Source organism: Alligator mississippiensis, chromosome 1 (assembly GCF_030867095.1).
Source record: "Alligator mississippiensis isolate rAllMis1 chromosome 1, rAllMis1, whole genome shotgun sequence".
Taxonomy (NCBI): Eukaryota; Metazoa; Chordata; order Crocodylia; family Alligatoridae; genus Alligator; species Alligator mississippiensis.
In genome coordinates, this window is record NC_081824.1 from 91,339,447 (window position 1) to 91,366,840 (window position 27,394).

The following is a 27,394-nucleotide window of genomic DNA, read 5'->3' on the forward strand; positions in this document are numbered from 1 at the left end:
ATGCCCTTGAACACATGCTCTGGCACATGGAAAATTGCACAGGGTGGGGTAGAGGATGCTGGAGCCAGCACCTGGGCTGCATAATTTTGCTGTAGTACCACAATATGCAGTGTGATGAACAGAATCATTGAGTGTTGTGTGCATTTCACAAGTGCCGTATATGTTTCGCGGTGCCTCAAAAAGCTTTGAGGTGCCACAAACCACATGTTCCCACTTATGGGGATGTGGCCTAGGGTGCCAGATGCTTCCACAAAGTAAACCCTGATGTTACCAGGGATGAATGCGACCAAAAACTCTGTATACCTTTATTTTAAACATTCACTGGACTGGGAGATGGGAATCTAAGTCAATCTCCTCCCAGGTCATAGCCTCACTTCTCTCTCTAGTCCAATGAATATTTAATTATTCCACACAATGTGGAACATCTTCAGCAGGACTGACTGAGACTGCCCCATACCAGAACAACCTAACCTTGTGTTTATAGTACTATCCTGGAAGGTGGAAGAACTGAACCTGGGTTTTTTAAACCATAGCTAAGTGCTCTAACCAGTAGACTGATGTTTCACATGGAGCCAAATCTAATAGATGTATTCTCAGAATACCTAACAAATTGGGTCCCACAGGTAAAGTAAGGGGAAGAACTTCTAATTTGTAGATACTGCTGGATGTGTGAGCTAGGGACCTTGGGAATTTTACTATTGAAACCTTTAGGTATGTAGAGAATGTAGGAAAGCTGAGCAGGAGTTTTTAGTATCCCAACAGTAGACTTAAGTTCCTGAAGTGGTTGTTAGGTCCCTCTACCCCAGACCCAGAACAGGATCATAGGAAAGAATGGCCGGAAGGAACTTCACAAGGTCATGTAGTGCAGCCCCCTGCTCAACGCTGGTAAGATCAACACTGAAAAATCATTCCGGTCAAGTGTTTGTTTTATCTGCTCTTGAAAATGTCAAGGGATGGAGATTCCACAGTTTTGATAGGCAGCTTGTTCCAATGATTGACCACCCTCATAGTCAGAAAGTGCCTCCTAACCTCCAACCTAAATTTCCCCTGCTGCAGTTAGAGGCCATTGGTCCTAGTTTCCATCTTCTTTATAATCACCCTTCAGGTATTTGAAGACAAATCAAATCCCCTGTCAGTCTTCTCTTCTCAACACTAAATAACCCTAGTTCTTTCAGCCTTTCCCCATAAGTCTTGTTTCCCAGGCTGATCACTTTTGTCACTCTGCACTGGACTCTTCGCAATCTAGTCACAATCCTTCTTGAAGTGTAGGGCCCAAAACTGGACCCGGTACTCCAAGTGGGACCTCACCAGTGTCATTAACAGCAAAAAATCACTTCCCTTTATTTATGAGTGACGCCACTGTTAACAAGACTGAGTATGCTGTTGGCTCGTATTCAGCTTATGATCCACTGAAACCCCCAGGGGCTTCTCTGAAGTACTGAAACCTAATGAGTCATTCCTCAGTCTGTATTTGTGCATGAAATTATTCTGTCATAAGTGCAAAGCTTTGGACTTGGACTTGTTAGAATTTGGCTGGTTGACTGAAGCCCATGTTTCCAGTCTCTGCAGGTCATTCTGGATCACAGGCGTAACAAGGTAGCTGCGAGCCCTGATTGCCTTGCCCTTATTAAATTACTGTTTTGGATCCTGGCCGTACCAGGAGCAATGATTCCAAAGGGCTTGTCATAAGGTTTCCATCTGTGAGAAAGTAAATGCTTTCCTTCCTTGCCTGGTACCCTGCACCTGCCCCAGCTACTCTAGTGGTACCTGCAGGTGCTCGTTGGGCTGCTGCTGCTACCTCCCCCCATCTTTCTCCATCTCCAGGCAGCCCCTGTGACATCCCCCCACAACGCTCTGCTGAGCTCACAGAGCAGGCAGGCAAGTGGATTTACAGAAGGAGCTGTCCTTTGTAGTCTGGCTCATCCCCTCCACACCTCCCATGCTCCCAGGAGTGCTTGCCAAGAATGCAGAAGCAGCCTCAGCAATGGGGCTACCCTTATTCCCTGAAGTACAGACCATGGGTCAGGAGCAGGGAAGACAGTGGCAAGAGCATGGCATAGCAGTGTGAAGTCTGTCTCTGCCGCCCTTAAATGGCACTAGCTAGATTAGTGATTCTCAACTTTTTTAGCCTTGAGGACCCTCTCGTATCTTTTCTGATCTCAATGATTTTCAACTGAGGTGCTGTGAAGTAGAAGGGGTACCTTAAGGCTAAGAATGGTTGAGAACCAGTGATATAGAGACTAATTTTTGCTTTAAAAAGATATACTGGGTGTCATTTTTTTACAGTACATCTCAGCATTGGTGTTATTTCTTGTGGCAGAGGACTGGAATATATGTTTTGGGGAAAAACACACACTACACACACCAACACACCTTTTATGTGCAAGAGTGAAGCATGCTATCAATTTTAATGCAAATTCCTCCCCTGTGACTGAGGTATCAAAGTTTGGAAACAATGTTTCAGCGTGTCTGCAACTCCACCCAACTTTGTCTCATTGGCAAATTTGCTAAGTGTACTTTCCATCCCATCATCCAAATCATTAATGAAGATATTAAACAATACCAGACCCAGGACAGACCCCTGGGACACCCACTTGGTAAATCCTCCCAACTAGACATATTTGTTGAGCATGATGATTCAATAAAAAGCACTTAAAGTGAAACTTAAGCAGAATTTACTCAACTAAGTGCTCACCTAATTGCTTAGGCAGTGTCTAAGCAAGTGCCTACATTTTTTTTCCAGTGGAGCTCTTTAGGTGTGTAATGGTGCTCATCTCACACCCAAGCCCATTGACAAACTGGGCGTCCTCATGGTTAAATCCTCTGAAAGGCCTTATCAATATACATGTTCAGGCCATACCCAACACAACCTGACAGCAGTGAGTTCAGCACACAATAGACCACAGCAGCCACTTTCATTCAAATTTGTGACCAGAGGAGGTGGTGCTGGACATTTTACATTTAAAAAAGCCATTGAATAAGATGCATACATAGTGCAGGGAATAGAGACCTGGAACTCCAGATTCTTCTCTCTCAAGGGAGTGCCCACGCCCCTGGGGTCACATTCCCCCTTGCTTATTTTCTCTCTGGCCCTGTGAACCTTGCATCCTGGGCTGCCCAGGAGCATAGCTTTAACAGGAATAGTGATAGGACCACCCTCCACCACTCCTGTTGAAGACAGAGAGCCAATAGTCTGGAAGCTACAACATCTCCTAGGAAGTCAGGTTAAAGCAGTTCTGGAACCCAGGCCTCCCACTTTCTAGGAAAGTGCTGTAACCAAAACCTGGAACACACTTCCAGCAGAGGTGGTGCAGTCACCATCCCTGGCATTGTGCATAAGGAGGCTGGACAAGCACCTTGTTGAGCTCATTTGAGCCCATTACCTCCTGCCCATGGCAGGGGACTGGACTTGATGATCTTACAGGTCCCTTCTGATCCATCTTTCTATGATTCTATGATTTAACTCGTGATTCATTTTGGAAAATCCCAATATGTACATCTATTTTTTAGAAGGGCTGAACAGCCATTGTTTCTAGTGAAATGTGCTTTTTATGGAGAATTGGTCAAAAAAATTGATGACAAATTTAAAATAAAATGAGCAAACACAACAGAATAGAGCTGAAATAAGAAATTTCACACTTGCCAGTTATTAGAGTCCTCCAATGAGTATGGATTAGCAGGGGAGCCTCCAGAAACAGCAACTGGATACTATAATATTAGTTCCCCATTCCGCCGCTGACTGAAGTCCCCATGTATCAATCCCTCATCACACCCTACATGTTAAGGCTTCTGCATTTTGCTGTAACATTTTGGAAATTTTCAATATTCAAATTTTTGCCAAAAATGTTGAAAGCTTCCAAAGAATGCAGTTAAATATTTATTTGAGGTAATTTCTTTTCCAACACCACAATGCCACTCTACATAGTTAGTCCATTTTAGACATTTCAGAGCACAGTTCTGAAAAAATTAATCAAAAGTGGACCGCTTTATTTCTTAGTAAGCAGATATGAATTATGCAGATTTTCAGTGGTGGTAAATTTGTGGTTCTTGAACATCTGATGGCTCATCACTTCAGGATTCCTGAACACCTGAACTTACAAATATCATTTCATGGAAAAGCAACCACCATAATTGCTGTCTTTTTTGTATATATAGCTGCAAAAGAAAGCCCTGCATGTATTCAATATGCCACGATTTATTCTGTCAATTCCAGGAGCCATAGAATGAACCCCTGTATAGATTCACAGATTGTAAACCTGGAAGGGACCTGGGAAGATCATTGGGTCATTTCCTGCACCAAGCAGGAAAGGTAACGGGGTCAGGTGACCCCAGCAAGGTAACTGTCTAGTCTCCTCTTGAAGATTTCCAGGGTAGATAATTGCACCACCTCTGGAGGGAGCTTAACTGACTCAGCCTCACAATGCTGAACATGTCAGGTTGTACCTGTCCTTTCATTTCTTAAGAATGAAATGAAGATTTGAATTATTGGTTCAGGCCTGCAACCCTTAATCACATGAGCAGGCTTTATTCAGGCAAGATGTCCAATTCATGGAATGCACGAGACAGCTCACATGAGAAAGTGTTACAGGATTGAGCTCTGAGCATGCTGTTTGCCAGTAGTTCTCAACCTTTTTAGACTCAAAGCACCCCTCACTAGACTCCAGATGCTGTCACCCACCCCCATTACACTCAAGGCACCACTCAGAAAATGAGGGTTCTTTGTTTTCATTCATATTTTGACTACAGGCAAGTAATAGAATATTTATTCTGTTTCAAAAGCTCAGAAAGACCACAACAGGTCAGAATGTTTATACCACTATGAATTCCTCTTGAAATTTCTGGAATCTTTGAAACCTCTTTGAAATACACATACTTTTTTATGTGACACGCCAGAGATCTGCTACTTCAGAGCGGATTCAATTAATCGAGTCTGCAGACTCAATTAATCGGCACTGTGGTGCTTGCATGGATAAAAATGCCCTCTGGTTTTATCTTTTGAATCACATTTACACACTGAACAGTGCCAACATAGCATGGTACCCCCTGGCATTCTTGAAATAACCTCAAGGCACCCCAAGGTGCCATTGCACCCTGATTGTGAATCACTGTAGTATATCCATTACTATGTGGAACTTATTTTGAGGGTGTCATTGCTTAAAATAAAGAAAGTCAGAGGAACTAAAAGCCAAGTGTTCAAACATACCAAGTATGTTTGAAGATTTCTTCTATACAGTATATGTATTTTACTTCCTCAGGCAATCAATATATTTTGCATGTTATTGTATGTTAAAACAACATTATAAGGGTTGCCAATCCACCAGTGTTAGGCAATGTCAGTTTACAGTTGTTAACACAACCTTAATTTTTCTCCCTTAGGCTTCCATCATGTACACTGAATGAGTCAGGTGTTCCGTGAAAAAATAATGCATGACCATGGCTATGCTTAATTTTGCAATCCAAGTAGCAGTCTTTAAAGGTGCCTTTTGTATTGACTTGCCTAGGATATGTTTTAAAAAAAACAACAAAAAACATGCTGGGTATGTCTACACATTCAGTTAATGTGCCTGAATTTTCTGCATGGAAAATTCAGGCTCATTAAAGCATTTACCAGCACACAACTACACATGTGCCCCCTGAGCCTGGCAAATTGAGGAACAGGAGCAAATTGAGCCTGACAGGAGCATCACAGTCAAAGGCTGCTTCTGCCCTGTTCTGCTGTGCCCCCCTGCAGTGGCCAGGGGGAGTACAGGCTCTGTCACAGCCAGGGGGAGACCGGGCTGGCCTTTGGTCCAGAGGGTGTGAGGAGGGATCTCTGTTCTCCACATGGCTGGCAGGCAGCATTCTGCCAAACCGGAACAGCTCTCCCCGCTCTCTGTGGCCCCCTGCTACCTAGGCTGACAGGGAGCAATTTGCTCCCAGTCAGCATCCACACATGCATATGGCTCATTGGTTAATGCACCATTATTCTAGTACCTGAAAATAGTGCATTAGAGTAATATATTGTTCAGAAATCACTGTGCACATGTAGATGGTGATGCTTTACTGCGCATTAGTCTAATGCGCTGTAAAGCGTCTCATGTAGACACACCACTGTGTACAACCATGACAAATTCTAAATCCATGCATGGCTATCAGTCTTTAACACCAAACTTTTAAATACCACAACCTCTACTGTGAACCACAGTAAAACTGCAGTTGCCAGAACCAGCAGGAAATGAACTACAGCATCCCAAAAGTGAATGGGCATCCAGGACCAGGGAACAGTTCTAGAGAGCTGGTCAGCAAGGTGCAGGTATAGAGAAGAGGGCCTAAAACTTTCTCTCTCTTCTATCCCTAAAACAAAAGGAGCTACTGTTTTATGTAGTGTCCATGTGAGGGAGGAATGGACTACGTGCAGTTCAGTGAGGGCTGCCCCTCCCTTATTTTTATGGCTTTTTCTGGCAGTTCCCTAATATTCCCAGGGCAGCGAGTGCTGCTGCTCATGCTGCAGTTACGGTGTGGACCTAGCCCTAAATTAGAAAGTCCATGACCAGTTGTTGTGGCATGCTGCCAACGTTCGATAACAATACAAGTAACAGAATGGAAACTGCAGTTTTTAAACAGAATAAAACTCAGCTCTACCCAAGCAAAACCTATCTCTGGGCTGAGGACTTTTCCCTGTTGAATTTTAAGTCTGCCGTAAAGATAGGCGATACTAGAGTTTCCTTTAAAAAAAAAAGGAGGGGGAAGAGAATTCAATAATATTTTATAATAGAAAGTGTTAGGGTCCCTGAATAAAGGCCATGACCAACTCCCACCATAATAAATAATGAAAACTTAAAAAAACGTATGTTTTAGATAGACCAAAGACTTCCAGAGAAAAAGAACAGGCAGTTGGCACAATTCCCATGCAAATCTACAGCATAGTTTCTGTTGATTGTGTAACTAAGGTGGGTGTCTGGAGCACCGGCCCTGGGCACCAACCTGAAAGGAATGGCAGCTACCACGGGTCTAGCTTGTGCCACTGCCCATGTTTCTATTGCCATCCAAGGCACAGTATCTGCATATTTTGCCTGTGGTTCCTGTCTTGGGAGTCTTGTAGACAGTAAGTGGTGTAGGTTTCATGCTGAATGTAAATTGGTCAGTAAATGGATGCAAGTCTTGAGCTAGCATCTCTCTCTCATATCCAAACTTTATTGGCACTGGTTTGGTATTCAGCAGGTACACAAAGAGAATGCAACTACATGTCAAGAGGGCAGAAAAGTATATTAGATTTTACATACAGGGAGATTATCCTTCCTTCCTTCCTTCCTTACAGGCCTGCTGGCTTGCATCTCTATTGAATGCATAGTCACTTTGTTACACTGCTTTCTATTTATGCCTGTTGTCTAATCAGCTTACAAGGTTCATGTGTATTCCACCACCACTTGGGCCGTTACAGAATTTGACCCTTGGTCACTAAGACCTAAACTGCCTAACTTCCTGCCTGCAGGTTCATTAAGATTCCCTGCAACAAATACCCTAGTCACAAAAACCCTAGGCAAAAAATAATTATAAAACACTAACTTGGGCACTACAATCACTGTTTATTATGCAGATAAATATAACTTCAATGCTGTGGGCCTGCTTCCAGTCTCACACAGTGTTACCACCCATCCAGCTCAACTTTGGCTCATTGGAATTTACCCCTGATTGATACTGGTATAAGCATGGAAAAAAACCTTTTCCACCCATTAGAAATGAAGCTTGATTCAGGGCAGGGGTTATTTTTTTTCAGTCCTAATCTAAAACACATGCTGGTTGGGCCAAACAAAAAGTTGTCTATGGATTTTAAAAATCCTTACAGGTTGTCTCCACTTGAACATTAATTCAAATTAAAATAGGGGTGTGAACGTAAAGGTGTTTCTATGTAATGCCATGTGTGAACGAGCCCTCAGTTGCAAGTATTAAAACAAAAAACCTACTTTAGGTGCCTAAAGTTAGCCACCTTAATAAAAGTGTCCTGACTTTAAGAGGTGCTAAGTACCTGAATCTCAAGCTTAAAAGTTGAAATGTGGATTTGGAACCCTATCATTAGGAAATTTTGTGAAAATTTCTCTCATCCCCAGAGTTTTATCTAAAATCACTATCCAAAAAGATAATTTCATTAAAAACTGCTGTTCTTTTACTATGATTTGGATAAAAATGGAACACAAAATCACAAAGAACAAAGGAACATACTCTTGATTGTTTTACTCTTTTAGGGAGAAGCCAAGGGACATGTTTCTAAGTTGCACTGCAACCCATAGGGAGAGGAGAAAAAGGTGTCTTGAATTTTCTTTCCTCTCTTGATGCTAGGATGTTGCATAAATTACTGCGGTATTAGGGCTGCTCTGATTTTTGGCAGCTTTTCTAAGACTGCATAATGGCCCAAGATCCCCTGCAGCTGTAACTGCTATCTGTGGATCCAGGGACAACAGGGATAAGCAGCCACGCCATGCATCTACTTATGTCAGTTCATCATGGCTGGAAACCCTGGCCTGTCATGTTCCCTGTATACCATCATAAGGACTTTCAAAGGGTAGGAGCCAGAATCAGCACACTAATCTTTTAAGGTAAAGAGTTTTTAATTAATATAAATAGAAGCTAAGGATAATTATCCAGAGTTGCTAAAAAAACTCCTCTGATAAAATTCATATTTAGATACAAAAGGATGCAGAATTCAAATCCAGGAGAATTTTTTCATATGGCAAATGAAAAAGTGATTATTTTCTACAGCAAGAAAATGTCCTAGCTGAAAACCAATAAGGATAGGAACATAGGAGTGGAAGGGGTCTCCTGGGCCATTAAGTCCAGGCCCCTTGTTTTAGGTACTTGCTAACCAAAGGAACCCCCCACCAAAACTTCCTGCTTCAAAACCTTACTTAAAACTAAAAGGAACAACATACAGAATTTCTGAAACACCCTATAAAATGCAATAGGGAAAATCAAGGGTGAAAAAAGCACTGCCAATATTTGGTTATATTGATATATGAATTTAATGTTAGGAAAATTGTTAAATTAACATATTTTGGTTATACATATTTTTGTATTTTTAATTTACATATCTTGATGCATACCGCTTGCTTGTCAACAGACATTTACACTAATTAATTCTTTTGTACAAAATGGGTGGTTGGCAAAATGTTTCTTTTGTGAGGTCTTATATACTACATTTGAGTCTGGAGAAAACTGGGGCGACCATTTTCAAAATACTTGCAAATCTGTTGTTTATTCATTAATTCTAATGATAGCTTTAAAAGAGCTATTTTAACTTATGGATATAATTGTTTGCCGTGTTAAATATCAAGGTGCAGATGCAAGTTGAGAACACTATATATATATATATATATATATATATATATATATATATATATAAAAGACTTGAATAGTGTTCTCAACTTGCAGTATCTGTAAATTTGTAAGTCAATTTCTTAATGTTTTGTGTGTGTGTGTGTGTATATGTATATATATTAAACATTAAGAATTTGACTTACAAATTTAGATAAATCAAAATTTGTAGTTCAGTATTTTGCATCTACAATGTAATTTATGTGGCTCTCTTCAACATAATGTATTTAAACCATCACCAATTTTCCAACTTCTTATTCTCTAGTATAAATGAGAACATTTTTAACCCACACCCATTTTTCACGTGCTGCATTGGTCCTCTGGACAGATGCATACTTTACAACTTTAAATCTATACCTACTCTTTTCTCGAAACATTGTAAACCTGTGTCTGGTAAGTTCTTAATTTGTGCCACAAAGGAAACAAGTGTGCTTACACACCATTTATTACAGATCAAAGTACATCCAAAGCATTCTTCCTCCAGAAGACATATTTCATACCTTTTTTATGTGATTATGTGAAAATAATTTCCCTCCCTGTCTGTAAACTAGACTGAGTGCACAGCACAGATAAGATTCTATGGGAAGGAAAAGGAATAGAATCATCACAGAGGTTATTTTTAAGCACTAGGCTCTGTGTGGTCCTCACCATTTTACAAGGGAATAATAAAATGGTTGAATTCTGTGGAGCTGGTTTGCAGGCTTAAACCACCCTCCTGTTCTGTTGTTTTTGCTGCTATTCTTCAAAACCCATCTTCCATTTATATATATATATATATATATATATATATATAAGGGACCATTTTACATATATATAAAATGGTATATATATATAAAATGGTCCCTTTACATATATGTACGTGTATACACCCCACCCCACATATATTCATATATACATATACATATATAATGGAAAACGGTCCCGTTGACCATATATATATGGTGCAATGGGACCATTTTCCATTATATATGTATATGTATATATGAATATACATGAGGTGGGGTGTACACACACACACCAAATATTTTCCCACCAAGCTTAAGCTAACAGTATCCCAAAAGGACCGATTTATCAGAAAAACATCCCATCTTTTTTGTAAGATTCTTCATTGTGGGGAAAAAACCTTAACCAAAGAAATATAACTTATTGATATTATTCTACCAGGTAGAATAGATTGAAGAGTTTCTTGTGATGATTTTACAATTTAGCATTTTTATTTTTGTAATAAAATAAAGATCAACAATAATCCATGTTCTGTCACTGGAAGCCACCCAGAAGGTGCCTTTGTATTAGTCTGCTGGGGTGTTATCTAAATGCAGAAGGAAGGCAAAGAGGTGGCTTTAACATCCTCTTCAAATATCAAATGTCTTAAACGTATCTTGTTATCCTTGTTGTGTAGGATTTGGGGGAAAATATCAATATGAGTCCGTTTAGTGGACTGACTTTTTGTTTACCCCTGCTAACTGATAAAGTTTGTGTTTTTTCAAACTGAATTTTACCTTATGAGTCCTGCCATTAGCTTCTCCTGTACAGATCCTCCACTTCACCTAGAAGTATTTTGGGATATGTGGGATACTGTATTCTATTATTCCTTGGGGGTTGGCTCTCATAGCTTTATGCTCAATATTATTACTGGAGAATAATTTTTAAGTGACTTTACATGGATAAGTAAATTAGATTGTTGATAATATTCTGTCCATGTTGATATCCAATTACACACAATATCAGAATCTGCATTCATTGTACTCTTGTTTTAATGAGCTGAGTTGAATTATAGTTAAGTGAGTTAAAACAGTATATTTTCAGTACAGAGTACTGTAGAAGATTGTCAAAGTTCTCTGTATGCTTATAATATTCAAAGAAAAATTAAGAATTACGGGTAATAAAATAAAGTGACATAGTAAATAAAGTGTGCAAGACAAACTCGTTTCTTGAACCAAAAGTCCGAGTGGATAGAGTAAATTTATAGGGATAGCTCATGTTTGTTACTTGTCTTTCATAAACTCATTGTAAATTTGTTTTGTTTTTCTTTCATGTAAGTCCAAGATAAGCTCCTTTTAAACTAATTTACATCCGAGTGCAGAAGGGTTGCAAAGAATGCACATCAGCATGATATATGTCCCCCTGAGTTGCAAATCAGCACCAGAAAATACAGTACAACAGCATTTATGCAAACTTGTGAAATTTATGGCACCTGTAGCATTTTTAAACATGCGTGGGCATTGCTGCTTCTGGGAGGTAATGAATAAGGGGAGGGAGGGACCCTCCCATTATTTAAAAAAAAGAGAGAATTCTCTTTTAAAGAAAAGCAGGATGAAGAAGTTAAATAGAGTGGGTAGGAGTCTGCCCAGACTCCACAGAGAACTTGAGTTTCTGCCTACTCTCCCCCTTCCCTTTTGCTCTAATTTAAGGTTCCACATGTATGACTTGACATAGCCTTCTTGATTGTTCATGTAAAACTTGTTTCTTTTTATTTCAGTAGCAGCTAACCAAAAAGGAAAAGAATTATTTTCCTTTGACCATACATATCTTTCTCCGGTTCTGGTGATTTTAACCACACATTCAGCTTCCCTGTCTTTCACTATTCACAGTATCTGTAAAGACATCAGATATGTGCTTGCCATTTATATTTTAAAGTACTGGGAGGTAGATGCCCTGTTTAAAATACAAGCAGGTTAAAGTGGCTTTCTAGCAATCAGGTTAAGGTTTTAACTGTTGATTTCCTTACCAACAACAAAAAAAAAGTTTTCCCATTATAACATACAGTGGCAGTTTAACCTTTTGCATAACGCACTAAGTCTATCAAAGGTTTCTGTTTAGCTACAGGAAATTACATGAGATCCTTTCGGCTTTTAGAATGCTTATTGCAGAAGATTTCATATCCAGCCTTCAGTTATTAGGACCTTTTAATAATCCATTAAAATATTCCTAATTTTATTAAAAACAGACATGTAGATTAGCTGGCATTGGTTAGGCTGAAGCATCTTTCAGTCCTGCAGAAGTTCAGCAGTGGTGTCGCTCTAACTGAATGAATACATGATAAAATGTAGTCAGGAGAAGACATTTTCCTTCTTGTTACTTTTCTTTGATATTTTCTGTAGTTGTTTACATCTAAGCTGCTCTCAGCAAGGGGATGTGTCAACTTCCCCACCCACAAAACTGTCCTTGAGGCTCTCACATACCATAACAGGTTTGTATAATGTTAGTCATTATTTTGTTTTATCATGCTTAGTCTTAATTCCCTGAACCTCAGAATAGGATAATTAGAGAAATCTGCACTGTTTTCTGCTTGCAAGAAGTCTTGTTTCCTTTAGTATGTTGTGGAGCTAATGACTAAGGAAAATTGTATTTATAAAGTCAGGTTCCTATTAAACATTTACTTTTAATTATGTTTGGCTCTTTTCAGCATTTAGTCAGTGTTTTATGTGTTGTAAAATCGTTCATTTGCACTTGCTGTTAAATAACATGACATCTTTCAAAGCATTTAAGCCACTGGACACAGCACTGTATTGAAAACCATTTTCTGTTCACAGTTCACCAAAATGCAGCTTTTATTACATGTTAGCATTTAAGGGGGGAAAGGGAATTAGGGAACATTTCAGTGAGTTACATTAAACACCCCTGTCCTTTCCCCTCCCCAGTCAGATATAAAACACTATTTAGTCACTGGGATAATTTAAAGTTTTTTTCTGCCAACAAGTAACAATGTAGAGCTTCACAAGCAATTCTCTATTTGTCATATGTATGGGATTATTGTCCAAATCATATCATAAATCAGCATGAAGAAGCCGACTATAGTGTTTGCCTGCCTTGTTGCTTAGCTTAGCTGAGCTGTAATTATGGGCAACAATTTGGAAGACTGTGCTGTTGTCACTTTAGAATTATGAAGCTATAAAACTGTTCATTAGTGTAAATATGAGTTTAATTTTGGAAAAATAAGGAAATACATACCTGGAAGTATTTAATGTTATACTTCAAGTTATGAAATCTTGTGTAATTTTTTTAATGAATTCCAATCAACAGTTTTACTACAGTTAATACTGCATCATTTATGTCAGCATCATTTTGATTCTTATTCATTTGAGGTCTATCATCTTGTTATTAAATTCTCAGTTTAATCTTGGTCTCATGATGGGCAGGAATTTAGAAGGGAACATGTTTTTAAACTTGCTGATGTAAGTCTTTTCATTTCTTCTTTTTCCACTACAGACTTTAGTACATTTGTTTTCTTTGAGTTTGTTTTTCAAATGCTTTGAGGATGTGGTTATATGGTGCTAGGCAAATTTTTGAGGCATCTCTTTCATTAAAATTTCATTCTTTTTGTCTGTGAAACTGACATGATCTGTCTTCATTCTCTGTTATCTGCAGTAAGGAAGCATTCGCATTTAGGAGAACTGTCCTCTCTTTATCAGCTTAATCTTATAGTACAGTTGGAGCATGAATTCACCTAGTAAATTATGAGAGTTTAGTGACTGTGGACTGTCAAGAGTTGTTCCTATACAGTAGTAAAATCAAGAGTTACTACTATTTTGTTTTAACCGTGTTTCAGAGCTTACATTGGCCTATCTTCTGATGATGAACATTTTATTTTTTTACTTTTTATCTTCAGATAGTGAAAGATACAGGGTTCAGTGATGTTTTTATACTAGATTATTTGTCATGATCAAGGTTCAAATTATGGGGGACCTCAGAGGAGGAGAAAGAGCCCCCCGTAAGAGACGAGAGCCCCCCTGTAAGATTTGAAAATCATAACCTGGGGGATCTCTGATTTTATTTGGGCATCGTGATGGGCAGCCCAATTGTTTTTGCAGACCCCCACAAGAGTCAAAGTATAATTCCAATTCTGGTCGTGATTTTATAGATTTAGGTTATATATGGTCAAATGTGCATGTGTGAATTTTTTTCTCACTACAAACTTGTCTTTGTATTGTTTTGCATATTTACGTATGTGGTGTTCACACAGGGGGCATACAAAGATGTATAAAGGAGCCATGTATGCATGTGTATTGAGTTTCATTATGTTGTAAGACTATACAGCTGAGAAAGTGACAATGGCAAGGAATTTTAGTGTTTTGAATGCCCAGCCAGAACAAAAGTGTTAATACCACATCTTAATGTGCATGGATGATGCCATGTAGTATCATTTGTGTGCTCCAAGGTGGCTGACCATTTCCATTTTGGTGTAAATCCCCTGAGAACGAAAACATTTCAAAATGGGGTGTGAAAGGAATGAATATATAGTCAGAAGAACTGAATAAATACCATCTTCCCGTTTAAGCCCAGGCTCAAACAAAATGGCATATATACAATTTAATGCAGTACTTCTGCCAGAAGGTTGACTTGCTTTGAGATAAACACGTGTCTGAAAAGCCAAATCACACTTTAAGTACAACAACTCGTGTTAAAACAGCAACAAAAAATTCTATCAGGAATTTGAGTAAAATTCTGGAATTCAGATATCTTAATGAGCAAGACGTAATGATAAATATATTAATGCAAAAGGTAAGTAAGGAATCTTGCATGGACGTGGGGGCCCTGACAGCAGGTTCTTGGTCAACTGGTGAGGCAAAATGGTTCACTGAATTGGATAACACAGTGCATACCATAGTGACTGATTAAATTGATTTGTCCATAGCTTCTGCCTACTCTGTTTCAGAGGCCCTTTAACTTAGATTCAAACTTTAGAGAAGAATAAAAGTACATCTAAATTAGTATAATCCTCAAGAAAGGAAGAAAATAAAAGTTAAATTACAAGTGCAAAATTCTCTCCTCTGAATTAAATCAAGATATATCGTTTCCAGAGTGGATCACCACCCATAACAATATTTATATAATAAGTTACCAATCAGAAGTTTGTACAATAGAGATGAAGAAGACATCATAAAAACACCATTTTAATCAATGACTTTAAAGCATAATACGCTGTATTTTAGTATTGTTCTAATTATTTTTGGTAGGAGAGAAAAGGCAAAACTTTGGTTATTTTTTCAGCTGTATTTTCAGTTCCCTTTCTTTTATCTATCTAGTGATTGTATGGAAGGTTTTTTTAGATAAACAGCCATATGCCAATTAGCGGTATTAATAATGATGTTGTTGGGGCATTGTTTTGAAAATAGCTTCAGTGACTGAGAAAAAGGAAACAGATGAGAAATGTTTGATATATTAAACCATTTTTACTAAACAAAGAAGAAAAATCCATTGTCTTGGATATAGAGCAGGATTCTTGCACAGCATCTTCAAAAGCGATCTAATCTTACTGGAATATTAAAAACCTAAATAGATAACAGTGTGGTTTGTGCATTTTTACCTTCAGATGTATAGGGAAGTTAATGTTATAGTTGTTTCTGCATCAGGGTACAACACATGTAAACAGAGTTGGTTTGAGAAACAGATAAGCCGTTCTTCCTGAAGTCTCTGAGTTTTCCTGTAAAACATTTTAGTTGTTCTCAGATTTCTAATAAAGTACATGACAACTGTAGTGTTCTGTGCAAGGATGAAGAAAAACTATGAAATTCTGTGCATGGCTTACAAGTTATAAATTGATCTTGCAAAATATAACTTGCCAATGGCAAGATCAATTGATCTATCATCATGCTAAGAGGCAAGAGTGGTTTCGGGATTCTTTCCTTGCCAGACCTTGTAAATATTAAGGTCAATTTTTACAAAGCTAGTATAACTTTATATTGGCTTTAGTGGTATTTTCTTCCAAAAGATAAATTTGTTTCATAAGTAAAAGCTATAATTTTGCATTTTTCATATATGTACTTAACTTTGTGCATATCAATAGAATAAGAGTATGATCACAGTAAACATAAATTAATAAGGATTAAATAAATGCTTATTAAGTAAAATAAGTCTTTTCAGGACTGGGGCTTCTGGTTTTTTTCTCCTGATGATTAGGAATTTTTAAACATCTTGCTATGGCCAGGTCCAAATCCTGCTGAAGCAATGGGCAAAACTGTTGCCTCCAGTAGACTTGGTCTCACATCTAGTACCTATGCAATCATTATTTTTGTCATTTAAGTGGGTTCAAATGTTGAGAGTAACATACCAAATTATGAGCTTTTTACCATTTCCCTTAGTAAAATGGAAAATAAATTTAATAAAGTTTATCTACCTTAGGTCTAGTTATAGTGCCATGAATAAAAAAAAGTAAACATTTAATGCTCAGAATGAATGTAACCAAATTGGGACTGTCATGTCCAAGGCATGCATTTTGTGCATGATTAACACTTCGTTCAGTTATTTTTTTGTAGCAAATATTACAAAGATGCATTTAGAGAATTGATATATTTGGCATGTACTATAAAACTAAGGATGATGACAGTGGTTCTCAACCTTTTTAGACTAAAGGCACCCCCTCCACACATTTTCTGAATTTAGCAGCACCCTCTGTGGTTACAGACAGGGTTAGTCCCTTCTTTTCCCCACACAAGGGAGCTATGACCTCCCCCTGCTACCTTTGGCTTGATTCATAAATTGCAGGGGCACTCCAGTTAAGAATCACTATTCTAGGCGCTTCAGTTTTGGCAGGGTCCAGTTGAGCTATTTTAAAGGGACCTGACTTTCCAGAAGTCCTGAGCCTCTGCTCTCTGAAGACCAGGGTCCCTGTCTGCAAGCAGGGATGGTCCTGTATAAATCATTGGTGACAAGGTGCAGATTCCATTGCCTCCCTGCCCTACGTGCACACTTACACTCTGCCTCTCTCTTCTCCAACTGATACTTGTCCGAGTTTTCAGTTACATTTCTGAAATTAGATAACACAGAGCAGCAGGCAGGGGTAATGGATGTGCCAGGAGGCTTTTCTGAAGTTGCCATCTACTCTAGGCAATTCTGCCTCTTAGGAGCCCCGCAGTGCTTTCACGGGTTTTGTTAAAGGAAAGGGAAGGTTGCCTTTCAGCAGGATCCTATTCCTGGGACCCTTTGCTGCCATCCCACCAAGGGCTGCTCCCTCCTGTGCTTGGTGCTGACCAGGACAGTAACACGCACGTTTGAACTGTCTGCCAATGCAGCTCCTGCATCCTGTATCCCTGGGAAGCAGCCTCCCCAGATCAGTTTCCCCTGCAAGAAACTGCCTCTCTTTCTCCAGCTTCCTGCTCTCCTGTGCATCCTGCTCCCAGGAGCTAGCTGGCCTCAGGGACCAGTCATGGAGGACAGCCTGAAACACTGCTCCACAGAAACCTCTGTGCCTGCTCTTCCTGCCAAAGCAGGCACATTTGAGGGTGATAGGTCCAGGAAACCTCCAGAGAGCCACACTACCTAGTGCCTCCAGTGCTGGGTGGCACTTGGAGTGGGGATAGAGCCAGCCAGCATGGAGGTGCAGGGGCAGTGCTAGGCACAGCCTTCCTGGTCCAACCCCCCATGCACCTCTTGAAAACAGAGGCATATCGAACAGTTCCACCTGCCCTGCATACCTCTGTCCCAGGAGATGCCATATGGCAGGGGTAGGCAACGTTTTTTGGCTGGAGTGATGAAAAACACCACAGTGCCTACCTCAGAAGGTGCCAGAGTGCCAGCATGGCAGAAAAACAAAATAAGGGCAAGGGGTACATGGCAGGATGCCCTGCTTGTGCCCCTTGTCCCCCACCCAAAGCCTCTGCCCCCCAGCCCTACTTCCCCTTCCCCCCAGCCCTGCTGCCCCTTGCCTTCCACCCAAAGCCCTTGCCCTCTGGCCCTACTGCCCCTTCCCTTCAGCCTTGCTGCCCCTTGCCCCCCCCAAAGCTTCTGCCTCTCAGCCCTGCTGCCCCTTGCCCCCACCCAAAGACTTTGCCTCCCAGCCCTACTGCCCCTTGCCCCCCACCCAAAGCCCTGTGCCCCGCAGCCGAGGCTCTGTGGCTCCCAGCAGCCACCCCGACTCTGGGTAGCTGCTGGAGCCCGGGCTGCTCTGAGCAGGGCTTGCAGCTGCTTGCTGGGTGCAGCCTGGGATCCCGGCTGGCAGCAGCTCCCCAGAGCTGGGGTGGCTGCAGCCGGGAGGCTCCAAACAGCTGTGCCATGCTCATCACCTCTGTGCCGGGAGCAGGGGAGAGACCAGGGCTGCACTGCCTCAGGCCCCGCCCCAACCACCCACTCCCAGTGGAGCCTGGCACAGCTGTTTGGAGACTCCCAGCTGCAGCTGCCCTGGCTCTGGGGAGATGCTGCAGCCAGGAGCCCAAGCTGCTCCCAGCAGGCAGTTGGGATGCTGCAAGCCCTGCTCAGAGCAGCCCAGGCTCCGTCACTGGCAGCAGCTTCCTGGAGCCGGGGCTGGCCCCGGCATGCCAAGCAAAATGGCCTCATGTGCCACACTCGGTACACGTGCCGGGGGTTGCCGACCCCTGCCATACGGGGTTGGACCTGGAAGGGCCGCAGCAGGACCAGGAACTCCTGCCTGCTTTAGATTTATCAGAGAACCTAATGCAGCAGGAGCACAGGCTCATGCCTCGGCTCTTCCCAGTCACACTTGTAGCACCCCTTGGAAGGGTCTTGTTGGGCCCCAGTTGAGAACCACTGGGTCAGGCAGTAAGGAGTTGCTTCAAGTTCTTGACACCCTTAGTTAACAAGGTTGCCATTCTGTTTGTGGTCAGCTGGCATGGGTGCCAATCTGCAGCATGCATGGTACAGGCAGCCTCTGTGTGTGGCACGCAGCAGATAAGGGTCAGGGAGCAGGCAGCACAGTGATGGATGGAGCCAGAAGCACAAAACAGAGTAGCAGGTTGGGCAGGGAACACAAGTCAGGGCATAGAAATCAGAGCAGCAAAGTGGGCAGAGGAAGGGAATCAGAGTGGCACTGAGGAAGTATGTGAGCCTTAATTTGTGGCAGGCCTCCCAGACATTGGCCCACACTAATTCATAGAACTATGTAATATTCTGAGATTCTGTTTGTCTACATGTAGGAATTTGGGGGGTTTGATTATTCTGGCGTTTTGTTATTGCTGTTGGGTTTTTATTGTTGTTTGTTTAAGGATTTTCCCCTTTAGTCAAGTTCTGGGATCCCAAGGAGAACAATTAACCTGTTTTGTAACTGTTATTTGTTAAACAATAAATGTTGCAACAAAACCACTGCAAGCACCATGTTGCAACTTCTTAGTAATGGGTATTTCAAAAACTTCCTGAGCTGCATATGGAGAGGATGCTTTGCCTGTAGATCTCTCCTTTAAGGCATCTGGGTCTATGTTAGCGTTCCCCTCTATCTCCTTGTTGGATGCTCATCAGTATTTGCTTGCAGAGAGGGCAGCTGGAGATGGGAGATAAGTAGCTCTATACTGGGTAGGTTGAACAATGCTTCTCCTCCCAGTTCTGCACATGAGGAGGTAACTACATTCTCCTCCACCATAAGAAAGCCTCTGCTTAGGGAGGTCATGGGCAGCCAGTTGGCAAGGGAGTCTATTGAAGCCATGTTACAAGGAAATGAGAAGAATACCGTTCTGCATCTAGGCCTTCCCTGCATTGGGCTCTTAAGTTTGTGAGGGAAGAATCCAGAAGGAGCTCCTCCTTAAAAGCATCACTGTAGCAGTTTCCTTCCTGTTATGCCTCAAGGGAAAAGGGGGATTTCCCTTCCGCTCTCTTGGGTTGGCCTAATTTGACTGCACTATGGCATTTTTTTAGTCTTGTGTTTAGCTGAAAAGTCTGGTAAATTGTGAAGGCTGCTTATCAGAGCCTTATTCATTTTTTTTTTCATGATCTAATTTCACTGTATTATTTTGCTTCTAATAGAGGAGAGCTGTTCCTCCCTCCATGACATAGCCAGTATAGCAGTACATTGCATGGAAGATGAAGTTTTAGGCCTTTTCCCAACAACTGCTTGTTCAGTCATCAAATGAAATTTAACACAGTAGCTCTCAAACAGCTGACTCGTATAACTAATCCGGTAAATGCACTGAATTTACATGCCATTTAAATCAGTATGCTGTGCAGATGTATGTATGAATATTTGGTGCCCTCTAGTGAACTGTTCTAGTGTTGCCAAAACAGCCACAGTCTCTTGCAGCCTTACAGGTAAATGAGAGCCACAAAAAGTCAGAACACTTGTACTTACATGTTTTTTATATATATAATGCTCATTTTTATTCAGGACATTACATTTTTGCTACTGAGGGGTAGGTATAAAATCTATATTCTTCACTTTATTTATTATTCTACCACAGTTGTCTACAGTGTCTGTCACGACTGGGCCTCAGACAAGAGAGTCCTTTACAAGTTTGTTATTGTGGACAATGGGCCAGATTTTTAAGGGCCTTTGGGGACCCATTTGGATTTTGAAAAACATGTAGGGTCTTAGCTCCCATTCAATTAGGCATCTAATTGGTTTTGAACTTGCCACCCCCCACACTCATTGGCCTGTATTTGAATCCTTAAATATCCAAATATCTTTAGAATGAGAATAAGTTAAGCCCTTCAGGCCAGATTTTTGTTCAATAGACAGACTCCAGCTGATTTTAGTGAACTTCAGCTCATGCTCCAAGGGCCAGATTCTACCACTCTTACTTCTGAGTACTAACCAAATGCTTGTGGAGGAAGGAAGTCATCAATATGAATGAAACCAACTGAATCCAGCCAGAAATCAAGAAGTGTTTTCATGGCAACCAAATAAGGCAAGCATCAAAGCCTACACTGACTCTGACTTAAGAGCGAAAAACCAAATGTTCAGAAGTATTAGCATTGCATGGAGTGAACTATGGCTCGCAAAAGCTTATGCATCTCTGATTCACTTAGTCTGTCACGTGCACCTCTACCTTGCCTTTATTCAGACACTTGGAAATCTTACCCCTAAACTGTGCCAGAAAATAAAATGCCAGAAAATATCACTATGGAAACCTCTTGTGAGTGAGCTGAGTATCTTTATGTGAAATATTGGTTAGGGATGCAAGTTTTGTTTCTTAATTGTTGGTTTATAACAGAGTGTCTCTTTTATTTTTTTAGATGTTACAACTGTGGTGGCCTTGATCATCATGCCAAGGAATGTAGTCTACCTCCACAGCCAAAAAAGTGCCATTACTGTCAGAGCATCATGCACATGGTGGCTAACTGCCCCCATAAAACTGTTTCACAACAGCCCACCAGTTCTCAGGGAAGATACGAAGCAGAACCACAGCCTTCCACTTCTGCTTTTCTGAGAGAAGGGGGTGGGGCGTACAGCTATTCATCTCCATCCTATTCTCAGGAGGGAAGGTCAGAGATCTCCGAGCGGTCTGGCAGGTCACCACAAGAAGCTTCCTTAAGTAAGTTGTCTGCATCGCCTGAAGAACAAAGCAGAAAGGGGCCTTCTGTTCAAAAAAGGAAAAAAACTTAACGCATCATAACCTTTCATTTTCTTTACCCACTTGGGATGCCTACCTCATACAAGTACAGGGGAAGTAATTTCATTATCGGTAACTGACCTGGAATTTTAACTACTGTTGAGGAACTGTGAATTTTTTTTTTAAATAGACAAATCACTCCAAACAAGTTACATTTGAGCAGGGTGTCATGTGTTTTACCTCCTGTGTGTGTGTGGGTGGGTGTGCACATGTGCAAGTGTCTGTATCATGTCTGTGTGTATGTATGTATGCATATCTATATATATATATCTATATATCTCTATATATATAGATATAGATATAAATATATATTCCATCAGAACACTCTCCATTTCCAAGGATTCATCATCCATTGTGAAGCAATAGTCAAGGTTCAGAATGTTTTTTGGATACTGTACTCATTCCTGGAAGGTCTTCTTAAAATGTGCTTTTAAAAAAAAAGGAAACAAAAACAAATCAGGATAACGACTGTTACTTACGTGTCAACCAAAGAAAACTTCATCTCTTAAAGCTGCCAATAATATGGTACTAAGGACATTAAGACATCCCACTTACCCTCTATTTGGAGTATTTTTTGTTTCTTGTTGCCTCTAGAGTAGCAATGTTTCCCTTCCTCCCCACACACACACGTGCACACATGTACCTGTCAAGGCCAGTGTCTTGACTAACTATGGCTCAGATTGCCAGTCTTGTATTGTTCAGGAGATTAAGGCTCCATGAAAGACAATGAATGTGTAGTTTCTGTGCTGGTGTCTCAAATGTTGTGTTAAATTAATACAATTGAATTGTGTGAGGGAGAATATGTAAGTGGTTATGAATGGACTATTTTGAGCGGTATCAGGATACCACCCAAGGTGACCCTTTGTATTTTGTGAGGGTAGGGGTAGCGGCAGCAGCAGCTCTTCTTAAGTCCCACTTTGTCCCTCATAGATCAAGAGAAATTTCCCCCTTGCTTACTACTGAAAGTCATGGAGAAAATGTCCTTGGGGGATGTGTTTATTTTTATTTTTATTTTTTTTTAAGAAAAAGAAATACAAAGCTAATGGAATATTGGGGTAAATATTTTATGGGGAATAATAGCTTAACGGGTGCTCACCATTGCCCAGTCTGCATCCCCTGTTGCTCATCTATGTGGAGTACAGTATTCAGAGAACACTGCCTGGTGCAGAGAGGCTTTAGAGCAGGGACATGCAAACTTGGCCATGCTTACCAGAAGCCCTTGACTATCAACTATTTTTCAGGCAATGGAGAAGCCTGGAGACCAGCGTGGCCCAATGCATATGCTGCAATCTACCCTTCTGCATTCAGGGTGAGAATATTTGCAGGCCTCATTGTAAAACTCACTAGGCTGCACTTTGATCTGTGGGCTGTACTTTTGGCAACCCCTAGGGTTAGGTTTTGGTAGGTTCCAAACTGATTTAAGTTGCATTTCCCTTTGCAATTTGTAGGTTACCAAATCATATATAAGAAATGTACTTCTAGAAATCCCATTGCAGATATAAGTTATTTGAAGAAACCTATATAATTCCTAACATTGGCAATAAACATAAGCTGTTGAATTTTGAGTCTGGCAGGTTTAAGCTCAGATAATCAAAAAATGAGAAGGCAGTAATGGGCCAGGTTTGTATCTGTTGCATCTCCATTGGCTGCAGTGGAGTTACAGCAGATGTGCACCTAACTCATCACATTGCAAGACCTCCCCTTGCCTTGCCATATGAGACTTTTACTGTTGCTGCTGCTGCTGCTTCAGTAGACAGACTAGGGTCAACTGCCTCAGTAAAGGGCACAATTCCTATAGAATGACTTTGCTTGAATTCCATACCAGTGTTTGTGAGAATCTCGATGGTTTATACTGATGTTCTCAGTCTGCTATAATGCAAAGCTTACCTTCGACGATATTGAATGTGATGTATCTATAGAGAAGAACTTCCTTGCCTTATGTAAGGATTGTAAACTTATTTAAATTATGTAGACAAATCAAAGTGGCATTGCTTAACCTTCTAGCATGTGTAATAACCAGGTTAAACAGCAGTGATGCAAAACTTAGGTCACTTTGAAAATTTAAACCAAAGTTCCTTATAGAAATAGGCAATTATGGATTTGAAACTGGTCATTCCCTGTTTACATATAAAGGTTCAGAGCTGAGATCATTAGGAAGTAAGTAATTCTGGCGTGCGGACCTTATTGGTGTAGTTTTAAATCACTCCGGGCGTGTTTACACAATATGCGTTAATGCTCATTAACCTGATTTAATGTGTATTATGGATGCATGTCTACACGTGTACACCCTTAATATGCATTAAAAATGGCAAAATTAGGCTACTCACACCTAAATTTGATACCTGCAAATGCAAGTATCAAATTTAGGCACAATTAGTTAAAGTGCATTAATGTACATGTAGACGCAACCTGGCACTAACTTTAGTGCCGGGTTTACCCAGCCACTAAGGGCACATGGCAGGACTGCAGGGACTTGGCACTAACTTAGTGCACTAACTTTAGTGCCAAGTCCCTGCATGTGTAGACACCTGCCAAAAATCGCTTAATGTGTATTAGCTTAATGTGCATTTAATTTAGTTGCATTTAAATGCACACGTAGATGCACCCTCTGTGCACCAAAACCAGACTGAACTGCTAAGAGCACATACCAAACCTATCTTATTGTTGAGAGCTTAAGGTTTTATTTTTGTATATTAGAATGTTATCACTATTACATAACATACTCAGGACAAAAGAACTTTGCTCAGGGAATATACCATGTAACGTTGTTTTTTTCTTTACAGAATAGGCTACAGACCTGCTAACTCAGAACAAACCAAATAGACTTAGACCTTTATATCTCTATATAAGTATTATGAACTGATATTAGTAACTACCTCTGAGTTGACATAGACCTACATTTCTTGTGATCAGATATCAGCTTTTTGTACTATGATTTCCTGTGAAAATCACTGATAAAACAGTATGCCTGTACTGGTTGCTTATGTAACCATTTGTGACTTTACATTCACAGGGTCTGATTTTCAGAGATACTGAGCAGCTGCGGCTGCCCATTGGCCTTCATCTGTGAGTTACTAGTGCTCAGTCCTGAAAAAGGAAAAAAAAAAGTCAAGCCCACTTTGTTTACATAGGTGACAATAAAACTATGATTCTGTTTACAGCAAAAGACTACCTCATACTTACTGCATAAAACACACATTTGTGCTGCTCTGGCCTTAAAGGTGGCTGTTGATCCTATGGTACATACCTTTTTATCTGTACTATATATGTAAATTGGTAATTCACCACTGCATCCTTTATGGCAAATACTTGTTGAAAATGAAACATCCATTTGAAATTGCAAGAAGTCTCCAAACATTTCTTTAAAGTCTTTTTTAAAGTCTTTAAAGTATTTTTCTTCTGTCTAAAGGCTTATGGGCACTGTTCACAAAAAGACATACTACTGAAGCTAAATCTATAGCAGCTTGAGCTGTGACATGTAACTAACTAGCACTGGATTGCAATAGAAAATATGATTCATTAAATGGGCTGCTCCAAGTAAGCAAAAGGTCCTATAAAGTTCCTTTACGTCTGAGAGTCAGATGTCCCACCATTTTTTTTCCTTCTGATGATGAAATGAAAAATATTCTTTATTGAAGAACCCAGATTTGGAGCAGACTTCATTTCCACACTCCCATCTCTTGTACATGCCAGAACACCTCCCAGTGAAACTAAACTTCTCTCTCTCTCTCTCTCAGAAGATACTGGATTTGTTCTTACCTCAGAAGACAACGTGAGTTTTTTCCTTCCCACAGTAAATGTTAAAATCCAACAATGTGTGCATTTGCACACTAACAAGACGTATAATGAGAGAGTACATTCTGGGAGGGAGAAATTCAGGAGTTATTTTTTGTAGTAATTGTAGTTGAATTTGGTACTATAAATCTCTAAAATGTTCTGCTTTTTATCACATTTTGAAGACTGTCAAGCGTTATATGTAACTTAATGCCTCTTTCACCCCTTTTCTTTGGTTCAGTTTTATTTTGCACCAGTGCTATCCCAGAGTTACTCTTTAGTTGTCCTTAGTTTTGTGAATAGAGCCCCATAAAAGTGTTTATAGATCGTGTAACATTCTTTGTAAGAAGAATTATAAAGAACATGGGAAATCTCATTGAGTCTTAAAATTAATTTAAATTAATTTATCTCTAAGAAATGTTTATCATAAAAAATTATATATGTGTATTCCCCCGTGCTAGATATAAAAAAAATTGGGAAAGATATGTACATGGGCAGATGCACTGATTTTAATTTTCTAGAAGTCTTAATGAAATTTGATTACTTGTTTTAGAAACAAGCAAAGCCTTGTTAAATGCATCTGCTCTTATTTTGCTTATATATCAACAGCCTCTTTAAGATATGTTGGTTGTGTTACCTCTGTCATAACTATTGACTAGTAACAAGAGGTCAAGCTATGAATATGCTTTTGTTTTATACTTAAACAGGGCTGCAGTTTAACAGCTCTGATAGCATTTTTATGAGAATATTAGAAAGTACCAAGCTATTTACTAGCACTGTCATTAAACCAAATGTAAGACTAACCAGCTTTAAAACGGATAATGGTTTTGACTACCTCTTGGATTACTACATTAAGCAACACTGGTTGACAAGTATCACCAGTCTGACTTAAGCTAGTATGTATTGCTCATGGTAATAATAACAATAAACCATTTTAGAGACCAAAGTGAACACTGATTTCTATATGTCTTTGATACTGTGTCTTATCTAGTGTTTTTAAATTATCCTCTGTAGTATAGATTGCCTCATTGTCCATTTTGACTTGTATGTTGTTTACAAGGTAAATTTTTAAAAAATCACTTGAATTGTATGTTTAAAAAAAGACTTGAGTTGAACGTTTGAAGGTCATTTCACCTGTTTACTGTCTTCTGGACTAAAGCACTGATTGCCTTTCTACATATCATGTATTTTATATTCTCATTTCATGCCTAAAGTCTTTTTTATTTCTGTCAATCATGGATATTGTGAGGTTTAAAAGAATTACTTGATTAAAAATAAAGCATATAACATTGGCATTTACAGCAGGCTTTGGAGATTTTCTTTCATTTGCATGGTTGAAGGATAAAGGGTGCAGGTCTCCTGAAGACTCTTCTTACATAACTACACACATTTAGCTAGTTTCAGAACATTATCTACAGAAAAGGTCATTTTAGTGATGTAAATTGTTGCTTATTCAAAACTAAGTTCTGTAAATGGATAATGGAACTTCTGTGCTAGATCAGCAAAGCTGCTGAAATTACCCCAAAAGCTGTATGTATGCAGCTGTCAAAATGAAGATGTAGAATATCATCACTCTGGATATTCATTTGCCATGAGAATTTAACAGTCATTAAAACTGCCAGACATTCAAGTTATTTGTGTACTTTGGGAGGAAAAAAACAAGGATTCTGGCATTAATTCCCATGCCATCTTCATCACTTCTCTGATCATCTCTTCCATGTTAATTTAAAATATAAGCTATCAACTATTATAAACTATAAGCTATTATAAATTATCCACTACTAACTAAAAACCCAGAGTTTCACATCTATATAAAACCAACTTGAAATATTACTATGCTAGTACAGTGGCAGGGCATTAGTAATGTCCTTGTCTTCCCTGCTTTTTCTCTGTTGGCATGTTATTAGGGCACTTTTTGGGTCTGTTTCCACAATGTGCTTTGTGGCTGTGGTACGCAAGAGACTGGAGTAGAGAAAAAATGTTTAGGACTCTTGGCATAA

At 39.9% G+C, this 27,394-nt stretch overlaps 1 protein-coding gene across 3 annotated transcripts in view; it reads left to right on the top strand.

Annotated features, from left to right (window-relative positions):
• The window catches only part of LIN28B (lin-28 homolog B), a 132,943-nt gene extending 106,250 nt beyond the window's left edge, over positions 1-26,693 (top strand). For all 3 annotated transcript variants that reach the window (XM_019499942.2, XM_059732418.1, XM_059732412.1), the window contains one exon: positions 21,244-26,693. In XM_019499942.2, coding sequence (XP_019355487.1) covers positions 21,244-21,613 — 370 coding nt within the window. In that variant the 3' untranslated portion in view covers positions 21,614-26,693. The remainder of the gene's footprint in view (positions 1-21,243) is intronic.
• The last annotated feature ends 701 nt before the right edge of the window (positions 26,694-27,394 follow it).